We start from the raw sequence: 11,219 nt of genomic DNA on the forward strand, positions 1-11,219 counted from the left end.
AATTTAGTCCAGAAAGCCTTATTTTGTACCTGCTATGGTGAAAACCCAGTTCTAGACACAGTGATGAATGAGAAGACCATGAACAATGATCTTCCCTCCAGGAGTTTGAGTTTGGGTTGTAGAGAGGTAGTTAAACAACCAACCACAGATGGAGTAGAATATGTTTTTGATAAGAGCACCAAAAAGGGGGAAATGGCTTTGGCCTGGAAGACTGAGGATGGTTTCTCCAAGAAGGTATACTTGGCATCTTATCAGGGAGAACCTTAAAATTCAAGCCAAAGGCACTGAAATGGTCCTGTTCATAAGCCCTGACACAACGATAGGAGCTGTGCCCTGGAGAGATGAATTTGGGAGTCCCATGTAGTGAAAGTGAAAAAAGTGAAAGGAAAGGCAAGAGACCACTAGGACATTGCTATAGCTGCCTCGACACCGATTCAAAACTGGTGCCCTGGCTCGGTGCCTGTAACTCAGTGGTTAGGGCGCCGGCCACATACACCAAGGCAGGTGGGGTCAAACTCATCCCAGGCTATCTAAAGCAACAGTGACAACTGCAATAAAAAAAAATAGCTGGGCATTGTGGCAGACACCTGTAGTCCCAGTTACTTGAGAGGCTGAGCAAGAGAATTGCTTAAGCCCAAGAGTTTTAGGTTGCTGTGAGCTGTGATGCCATAGCACTCTACCAAGGGTGATGTAGTGAGATGTTTGAGACAGTTTTTTCTGTCTCAAAAAAAAAAAAAAAATCAAAAACTGGTCCCCCAATGATGTAGAGTTTGTGGGTGACGTCACTACAAACACAGAACAATAAATAGCAATAACAACCCTCCAGTGTAAGATGTGCACTACAGAGAGAGTACCATAGAGGGCTGGAGGTCACAAGCAACTGTCAGTTATCTAAATTGGATATTCTGTGAGAAATAACTTCATTGCAACTGGATTCCTTGGCCACCTAAGTGCAACTGGGACCACTTTCCTCAATTGTCTAGGCGATGCCCACTTAAAAAAATACAAGTGATTGCAGTAGTGGAAAGTTTAATCTGTTGGGGAAGAAAGCAAACAAATGTCCACGGCCGTCCTAGGTACATTTCCTGTAACTGGCACGGATTACTGAGAGTTACCCATTCAGGTTGTAATAATCTCTGCTGTTTATAACACATGCCAACAGGACAGCTGTTTGGACTTTTGGAGCAAAGCTGCTATGTAAATCTTCAGTTTTATAGTAGCAGTAGTTTAGAAATTTATAATAAACATTCATTGTAATAGTATCACATTACTCAGAAATTCCTAAGTATAAGTCTTGTGTTGGAACACAATATATAGCATTACCAAACAATGAAGTTGAAGACTGCTATAAGTCGCCTGCTTGCAGGATTCCAAATACTATAAAACTGAAGACTTAAGACAAAAAAATAAAAACAGGCAAAGCTCATTTTTAAAAATATACATTTGAGATTCAACAAGTCACTATTGATCTCTCACTATATTGGAGCACGTGGGGCCCAGCCTCTGTGCAGGGAGCCAAGAGAGGCCAGTGAGTCACCAGACATGATCAGCTGAGCAGACCAGTTCAATGTCTAGGAGGTAAGACATAGCAGGAATAACCAGTTCAAGGGACAGAGTGACAAGTGACGTGAGAGGGCTGGGGGAATCAGGGGCGTTCAGGGGGCCCGAGGGTGGGGAAGACATTAGCTCTAAGTAACCTCCCCTCACACTGCCTCTGAAGATCCCCTCTTCGGAGAATCCCTGCTCAAACAACCCTGCTGGACGTGGATCAATCCCCCAAAGCTTTAAGCACAATTACATTTCTCTGGGACATGTATAGCTGGTTCTTTGTAGTTTTGTTTGTAATGATTTCTACACAGGCCTCCTCGTGCACAGGCAGGTGTGGCTTGTCCGCAGGAGCCAGAGAGTTTCCAGAAGGCAGAATCTGTCTCATTACTGTCCCCACCACAACATGTACTACTGATGGGCTCTTTGAGTAGATCTGAAACCCTGGTAAGGGGCAGAAGTGACTTCTTCAGTGCGTGGGATGCCACACAGGAGAAGTTAGGGAGCTCACAATGAGGGACGGTCACTGATCCAGCCCCCTGCTGGTGAGAGCTGACCTCCGACTCTTGCATAGACCACGCCTCTCCGCAGCTCCCAAAGGCGGGGCCTCGCGCCGAGCAAACACGCTGCGTGCGCCGAGAGCAGCTGCTGGGAGAGGCGAGCAGCGCGTGCCAGAGGGGGGAAAACCCCAGTGTCCTCCAGAGCTCTCTGGTTCTGAAAGAACCCCGAAGGATCATTCTAAGGGAGCCTGAGCCAAGTCCCCTGTCCAGGTGTGAGAGGAGCTTTCATTCTGAGTTTCCAGGCAACCGCAGGATGTGTATACGTGCTCAGTTTTCCCCGGGCTCTCTTCTTGGCCCCACCACATTCTTCCTTAGATTTTACAGTTCCTATATCTGGTTTTAGAATAGCTACGAGGGGGCTTTTCTAGGCCTTCTTGTTCCCTCTGTGCCCCTCGTGCCACCTGCGGGCTGCCTCAGCCAGTAGCCCCCAGTTGCTCAAACCTGCTTTTTGCCACAGACTCAGAATATGCTGGGGGTGCTCCTTTGGTTAGCTAAACAATCAAGGGACATCTGGGACCTTTTCCTGCCCACACCCCTCAAATTAAATTTCAAAACTCATATTTGAGCCCATTTCTTGCCTCCTAGCAGAAACTTGTGTTGCACCGCCCTCAGTGAGGGGTCCCACTGCATCCCTCTGGCTGTGCTGGCTGCTTCTCACTGCTGAGTGGCCAGGGCTGGTGCTGGGATTGCAAATTCTGGCTGGAATGCTCCAGTGGTCCTTGGCTTTCCCCAGCCCTCAGCTCTGCTGGAAGTATCCACCCTCTGCTTCCACAAGAAAACACAGGCTCCCCTTGCTCTGCCCTCCATCCCACTCTGTGCTTTCCTTTGCTTCACTCAGACATCTCCTCCAACTCTGCATCTAAGTAGCACCTCTTTTCTCCAATTACAATACTGCTTATTTCCTCGATTTGAAAATTATCTCTTCATTCATTTGCTCACCTAATCATTGATTCTCCCCACTAGACTGGAAAGCCAATTGGAGAAGATACCTTGCCGGTTATTCCCAGAGCCCAGCACAGTGCCTGCCTCCTACTAAACATCGGTGGGATGAATGGAGGAACAAATGAATAGATGATACTATTAAGTACACTGGATCAGAAACGTTTTCATTTTCCCCTTCAGATGGTGAGGCATTTGTTTAGGGGACCCCATTCATTCCTGTGCTATATTTCCATCACCTATACAGGCCTGAAATGTTCAATAAATGCAAGTCTAATTGAGTAAAATCAAATCAGAGGAGACAGATCGGGGATTCACAGATGAGCTGGATATAGATAAACAGACAGGGCAGGGACGCACATTGAGAGGCAGGGTAGGTAGGGGAACCTTAATGGGAACTTGGAGACTTTCACACAGAAGCAGCAGAGTAGAATTACTGAGCAAAATCCATCCTAGGAGTCAGGGAAATCAATTTTAATTAGGGATACAACCTTGAATAAGTCACTTCTTCTCTGTAAGCTTTGGTTTGTCCATCTCAAAAATGAATGGAAATAGACCAGATTATTTGTAAGATTCCCTCCAGCTGAAACATCTCATGGTACAAAGATTAACACCAGAAAATAAATACCAAGTGAAAGGGAAGGTAACAAGCATTTTGCTCTATCTGGAGGCCTTAGGCATAGAATTGATTTACCCCAGGCTGGGCCACAAGGCCCCGGCCCACATGTACACCACTGTCTGAGTGCACACACATGCAAACCACGTATTCGTGTGCACACAGAGGCTGCCCCAGCTCGGGGCCTATCTCCATAGACAGAGAATAGCCAGGTAAGGAGGGCAGGTGAATAACATCCTCCAGGAAAAGACTAAGGGTCAGAGGAAAAGTAGGCCCATGCTCTGGCAATCTGGGCTACTTCCCAGTTCTAGGAAGTTTAAGGGAAACCCACTGCCCAGGGTCTTAGGCAGAGTTTCCAGTGTGTCATCATCTTTCTCCTCTCTGGAAATAGAGCAACCTGTCCCAAAGCCACATTGAAAAATCTAATTTCCAGGAGGAGGTAAAAGTAAGATATGTCTTTTTTATGAGGACTTCCCTGGGCTAGGAAGGGCCAGTATGGGAACCCCACCCCAGACCAGAGATTGGCATTTGCAATAAATGCAACTTGAACTGAGCAAAATCAAATCAGGGGAGACAGAGCAGACTTCACAGACAGGCTGGGTACCCAGGAGGCAGCCCTCTGCATGACTGATCAACTGATAAACCAATATGACAGGGATGTACAGCTCTCCAGCTAAGGCTGGTGTTAGAATTTCTAAAGGATTACATTTTATATGGTTATATAAGTACCCACAGAATAACCTCAATTTTGCCTCTTGGTTTACAAAGCCAAACATGTTTACTATCTGGCCCTTTTCAGAATTTTTGCCAATCTCTGACCTAAACAATTGCCAAGTCCCCCTGCTGCTGGTAAAATCAGAACTCCTACTCTAGCCACTGGCCTTGAACTCTAGATTCCATCCCTGAATGATGATTATGGGGGCCAGGCAGCAATTCTCCTCCAGCCCACTATCTCCTCTCCCTCATCCAGCATCCCCTCCCTGCTGCCCAGACCCCCTGCAAGGTCTCCAGAAGATTTTCTTTTCTACCTCTGTCCTCATTGATGCTCCCACCCCAATGTCCCATCACACCATTTGGGAACCCCCTACAAGGGACTTGGTCATGTATGTCTTGGGTGAGTTGCTTTTGTGTTTCACGACTGCCTCCCCAGTGAGACTGTAAGCTGCATGAAAACAGGGAACACATTCTGACATTTTTCCCAGTATCCACCTCCCCACACCTCAGAGAATCCTGGGCCCAGAGGGGCTGTCATAGATCTGAGTAGATCTGTGTCACTGAGGCCAAAGAAGAGAGAAGAGTGCCTGCCCACCACTCATGGCCAAACTCCACTGTGAGGAAGCCTGCCACTTCTGGAGGGGACTTGAGCGCAATGTCCCTGAGCCAAGAGAAGCTCTGTTCCATCTATGCTTTGCCCAAGAATGCTTGTATCACTCACACTACAACAATACAAATCCCAGCTCTATGGACAAATTCCTAAAGGGCTCATTCTCTGCTTCATTCTCCCCTCCAGGGAATGTCCTTAGAGTCAAGGCTTTTAAAGCATATGACATGATTTTTTTTCTCTGAACCTGTAATTGCTGAGGGTTTTGCAAGCATGTGAGCAGGAGAAGAGAAAAGGAAGTTACAGAAAGGAGGGGGCTAGCCAGATGCTTTGCTGTCCTTACACAGTGCATGGCACCCAAGCACAACCCTCTTTCTGGGCCCAGCTTTCCAAAGCTGGTAGATTATAAACCCAGGGATGCTTTCCTGCTGTGGGAGCCAAGAAGGAACATCTGGATAAAAAGCTTGGCAGAGGCTCCTTGATTTAATCTTCTCAGGAAGGTAAAGACTGCAGAAATCAATGACAACCGAGAAAGGGGGTGGGAGGGGACAGGAAAGGGGCCCTTATCTCAGGTCGCCTGAGAAAGAGCCTCAGCATTCGGATCTCTCTCCTGCTAGTCATGGCGAAGGCAAACCAGGATGGCTGGAATGTACTAGTGCAGCCTATTCTAGAATCACAGCCACAGGTGCCCTGAGAATATGGAGAGACTGAAATAACTTTGAACTATCTAGTGGCTGTCCCGCCCATGCCCCCAGGACAGTCCTCCACTGCATCACTATCCTCTAGGATAGAAGGAGGGGACCGGGGTAATGAAAACCAGGTTTCTCTCTTAAACCACCTTGGTCCTCTGTAAACCTGCCGTGCAGTATTCTCTCCTCCCACAAAAGATAGGGACCCTCATTCTTGCACCTCCTCCATTCTATTCCTGAGGATTTCTTTGATTGTGCCCACCTACTGGAGACTTTAAAGATGCAGCCCATTCTAGTTGGCACAACATCTTGCCAAGATGTGCCCCTGGACACATCTAAGACCTAGGTGTTCCTCTCACTTTGTTACACCTAAAAGGATGGCCCTTCAGGTCAAAGGTTGTGATATCTCTTGTTTTTAAGGGAAGGCAGCTTAATGGTGACTACTCGGTCTCAGTCACCCAATTAGGTGTGGCCTAAACTACAAACATTAGCTTTAAAGGCATCGAGGGTGTGGAGGTGAGACTGTGTAGACTTGAGCTCTGGCAAGATGCCCTGCTTTTAGGCAGACTGCAAATTAGAAATAAATAAAGTGTCTCTGTTTTTCTTCCTTTGCTTTCGCATGTAATGAAAAGCAACAGCCTGCCTGCACGATCCTTGTTTCCTCCTCAGATTCGCTGTTAAAGTGCCTGACTGGATATGATACTGGGCATCTGCAGACACTTCCTTTTATTACTACGTTGTCTGTCTGACACAATCCCCTGATTTAGTAGATCCCCCCTTATCCACATAGAGACCTGGACACATTCTCTGAACCAGCTGTTAAACCCACTACTGTCCTGGGGGAGGTATGATTCTAGGTTACAAACCCACACTGGTGAGGATGTAAAATGACCAGTCTCTGGATTATTCAGCAGAAAAAAAGTGACAGCAGGAATCTGGAGCCCCATGGCAGACAGCTAATCCCAGAGCGAAATGACAACCAGTGTGAATGCCTACTGCAATTGTTTTGCCACAACCATTCCTGACAAGGGAACAAGGGAATTTGTTCTGAGTTTAGGGATTACTCAGGGCAAGGCCACCATCTGTAGAAAACAGCCTTTAACATGAATAAGCAAATCCTTCCATTTGGTCTGAGGCTTCAAGAAAGGCATGGACGCTCCTCTGCCCCACCACGGGGGCAGTGAACCACCAGGCAGTCCCTCTGTGGCTTGTGCACCGGGCTTCTGGGGCTGTGCTTTTGCCAACAGGCTTCATGTCTGTGAGTCAGGCTTGTTTCCCAGAGCTGTTGAGAGCCACGCTAAGGAGGGCTTCAAACCTGCAGACAGAGGAGACTTCAGAAATCCAGTGTCAGGGGACCCCAGCAGGACTGTTGGGGGTCTGATCCCCCCTTTCTTTTTATTCCCTCCATACTCTATGCTGACCTGAAGGCTCACACCACACCTTCAGGCAGCAGAGTGGTGCAGAGGTGTCCATAGCATAAACAGCCTGGGGCAAACAATACACCCACCTTTGTCTATGAGGCTCTGAAAGATGTTGCTGAGGAATCATAAGCGTTCCAAGTTTTCTGCCACCCCAGGCAAAGTGTTTGCTCTGACTTCAAAACCAGAAACAGCCAGTGACAGACTATTTTTAAAACTTTCAAAAAATATATCAGCCATAGAAAAACTAACACTTGCTTCAACCAAGTAACCTTTTATTTCCTGGGATAAAAATAAAGAGAATAAATTATCAGAAGTCTTCCTCCAACATCATTAAAATGCTTTTTGAAGAAAGTTACGAGAATTATTTAAGGCGCACAGAGAAAGTCAGATTTGCCTTTCTTCCAGAACATTCCCTGCTCTAGACGCAAAGCACTGATACCACATCCCGGGAAAGAGGGGCTTAGAGACACAGGAACCACAACAGCGCTGCCACGGTCTTGGCTCTAATAGAAGCATCACAGGACCCCTCTCTCTTCCACAAATACAATGTATATCTTGAAAATATATCCAAAATATCTCTATCTGAACTATAGTACAAAAACCACTTACCAACCATAAAAATAATATTTTCCCCTATTCACAAATATAATCACATGTAAAGGAAATTTGGAACACATGGATGGGGGTTATAAAATCTCTTGGGATATGGGCTATTTAAAGTCATTTTTGTTTGGGTTATCCCTCTGCTGGGTATAGGGAACTGGCTACAAATACATCCATCTCACAGCACTCACCATTTCAACAGCTCCTGCGTCATGGAATGTGGTACTTTTTAAAAATAGGCGACCCTTGGTGTCATGGAAAAAAAGAGGAAAAAATGGGGGGATCAGGGGAGGGAGGGAGTGCAAGAATCAAAGGACAGGGACAGACTAAGGTTACAGCATGGCTTCAAATACTCTGTGGTATAATGCAATACCCAGGTTGAGCAGGACTCCCCTTTCATCACCCCACTGTCACCAGTCTGCCTGGATCCCCCTTTACAAATCTGTCTCCCTGCTGGTGTCCAGGCAGAGAGCATAGAGGGACCTCCGCAAGTCCACGTTGCTCTTGGCCTTGAGGTTACACTTCTCAAGGGGGCAGCTGCCCCTCCGGGTACTGTCCCCACTGTCCAGGGAACCCCCCTGGACAGTCTTGCAGAAGGAACCCTTGTTCCAGCTGGCCTTCCGCTGGCCCCCTCTGTCCAGCCCGGTTCCTTGGCTCTGGCTGCCTTGCTCTTCCTTCAAGGCTGCCTGCTCCTCGTGGTCCGTCTCCCGGTGGTAGAAGTAGTTGAAGTTGGAGACGATGACTGGCACAGGCAGAGCAATGGTGAGGACCCCTGCGATGGCGCACAGGGAGCCCACGATCTTGCCCCCGACGGTGATGGGCCTCATGTCGCCATAGCCCACAGTGGTCATGGTGACCACCGCCCACCAAAAGGCATCCGGAATGCTGGAGAAGTGGGTCCCCTGGCTGTCAGCCTCTGCGAAGTAGACGGCGCTGGAGAAGAGGATGACCCCGATGAAGAGGAAGAAGATGAGCAGCCCCAGCTCCCTCATGGAGGCCTGCAAGGTCTTGCCCAGGATCTGCAGCCCCTTGGAGTGGCGGGAGAGCTTGAAGATGCGGAACACCCGGACCAGGCGGATCACTCTGAGGATGGCCAGGGACATGGCCTGCTGCCCGTTCTGGCCGCCCCCGCCCCCACCTCCGGGCTGCTGCTCTGCCAGCTCGGTGCCCAGGGTGATGAAGTAGGGGAAAATGGCCACAACATCAATGATGTTCATGATGTTCCGAGAAAACTCTGCCTTGCTGGGGCAGGCGAAAAAGCGCACAAGCAGCTCAAAGGTGAACCAGACGACGCACGTGGTCTCCACGATGAAGAAGGGGTCCGCCAGAGTCCTAGGCAGGAGCGGTGCCACCGTCGGGCCAGAGGGGGGCGCCACGACCCCGCTGCCGTTGGCCCCGGGGGCCGGCACGGGAGGCTGGGGGGGCGCTGGGGGGTGGCGGAGCAGCTCGCGTTCGTCCCTGAACTCGGGCAGGGTCTCCATGCAGAAGGTAATGATAGAGATGAGAATGACCAGGACCGAGACGATAGCGATGGCCCGTGCCGACCCAGAGCTTTCCGGGTATTCAAAGATAAGCCACACCTGGCGTTGGAACTCGTTGCGGGGCAAGGGTTTCTCCTCTTCTTTAATGAAGCCCTCGTCCTCCCTGAAGCGCTGCATGGCCTCGTCACCCAGCTGGTAAAAGCGGATCTCGTCTGCGAACAAGTCCAGGGAGACGTTGACCGGCCTCCGCAGGCGGCCCCCCGACTGGTAGTAGTAGAGGATGCCGTCGAAGCTGGGCCGGTTGCGGTCGAAGAAGTACTCGTTTCTCAGGGGATCGAAGTAGCGCAGGCGCTTGGCGGGGTCCCCCAGGAGGGTATTGGGGAACTGCGCCAGCGTGCCCAGCTGCGTCTCAAAACGCAGCCCAGAAATGTTTATGAGGACGCGCTGGTGGTGAAGGGACGCCGCGCTCAGCGCCTGGTCCTCCGCCATGTCCAGGCCCGGGTGGCCTTCTCCCTCCTCGTCCTCTGGAGGCGGCCGTCTAGGCGGTGGCAGCTCCTCTGGCAGCGGAGGCAAAGGCCGCCCTCCCGGGTCCGCGCCCCTCTGCAAGCTATGCCCTGTAGGCGCCACTTCTTTGGGTCCATCCGTGAGCCCAACCGTCGGGGGACACTGGAGCGCTCCCCCTGTGGCCTGCCCGCAGCCTGTTTCGGCCTCACCTCTTGCTCTGACGGTCATGGCACCGCCGTTCTCCAGGGGCACCAGGGCGATCTCCATGGCGCGGGGACAGGGGGCATGCTGCGCCCCAGGCAACCGGCTCCTGTGTCCCCCACTCCCGCTCCGCCGCCCGCGCCTGGCGTCGGGCTCCTCTCCCGCCGTCGGCCGGCCCTGTTTTGGGGCGGCGAGCTGGGGTTGCTGGCGCGATCCTCTCGCCTGGTCCTGACGTCAAGAAGCCGCTGCCCTGCTCTCTGCCGCTCTCTCTGTTCTGGCAGCCGGTTACCAGGCAGCCGAAAAGCCTCCTTCCCGCAGATGCAACCTCCAGCCGCCCCTCTCTGGCTGCGCCGCGCTAGGCCTCCACCCTCCCCGCTGCTCCCCTCCCTCTCCCTCCCCTCCTCCCGCTTCCCCTCCGCTGCAACCCGAGTCTCCCGAAAGGGCGCAGCTGGGCCCTGAGCGAGGGAAGGGAGGGGGCCGAGAAGGGCACAGCCCGGTGGAGGGAGGGAGAAGGGAGGATGGAGGAACAGGTTGTACCGAGAGCGCTGAAACTCCCAGGGCAACCAGATGAGAATAGCTCTGCATTTCAGTTCACCTGGGAACCCGCTGGAAGCCAGTGGACTCCAAGGGAAATGCACTGCCTTGGATTGAAGGACTAGGCTTTGAGATGAGTCAGATTATTAGAGAGAAAGGAAACAGCAGTCCTTTCTACTTTGGGAAAATAACGGTATCTCTCTGGGAAGAATTGTAGACTGGAGGGGGCACGGAGGAGCTACGGACCTTGGAATACACAGATCAGTGGACAAGCATCTCCCTTCCCATCTTCCTACAGACCCACAAAAAGGTACGCTGAAACCTCGCAGCGTCCCCGTGCCCTTGCCCTGGGAAAAGCCTTGCTCCCAGTACAGACGGGTGGTCAGCCAGTGTAGACCCCGAGACAGCCTCCAGCAGGCAGCTTGATCAGGAGAGGAGCTGTCTGTTGTCATAACCCAGCAGACTCACAGCCCCTCCTCCCTCTCCATCAAATCCCATTTGCAAAAATCGTAACAGCAAAGGGGAGGAGGGAGGAAAGAAATCCTGGCAAGGGCTGATCCTGCCTGGTGCACCTTAAAGCTAGCAACTGTATCAAGGTTTGTGAAGAGAGTGGTAAGTAGGAATGTGATTTATGAGAGGGAGTCGGGAGGTGGTCCAATCTCCAAGGCTGCAGAATTCCCTGGAGTAGAACAATAACAACCAATGTTTTTCACTTACTAGTACCAGCCCATTCTTAGCACTTTACACAACTGACTCTGTGTATTCCTCCAGCAACCTATTTTGTAAGTACTATTATTACCCTTAT

At 50.7% G+C, this 11,219-nt stretch overlaps 1 protein-coding gene across 1 annotated transcript; it reads right to left on the bottom strand.

Moving 5' to 3' along the window:
* Positions 1–8,128: 8,128 nt before the first annotated feature.
* Positions 8,129–9,946, bottom strand: KCNA5 (potassium voltage-gated channel subfamily A member 5). Its single transcript, XM_003796418.2, has one exon. The coding sequence runs from the start codon at positions 9,944–9,946 to the stop codon at positions 8,129–8,131; it is 1,818 nt and encodes a 605-aa protein (XP_003796466.1).
* Positions 9,947–11,219: the final 1,273 nt, after the last annotated feature.

The sequence above is a fragment of the Otolemur garnettii genome, unplaced genomic scaffold, assembly GCF_000181295.1.
Source record: "Otolemur garnettii isolate 467f Iridium unplaced genomic scaffold, OtoGar3 scaffold00104, whole genome shotgun sequence".
NCBI lineage: Eukaryota > Metazoa > Chordata > Mammalia > Primates > Galagidae > Otolemur > Otolemur garnettii.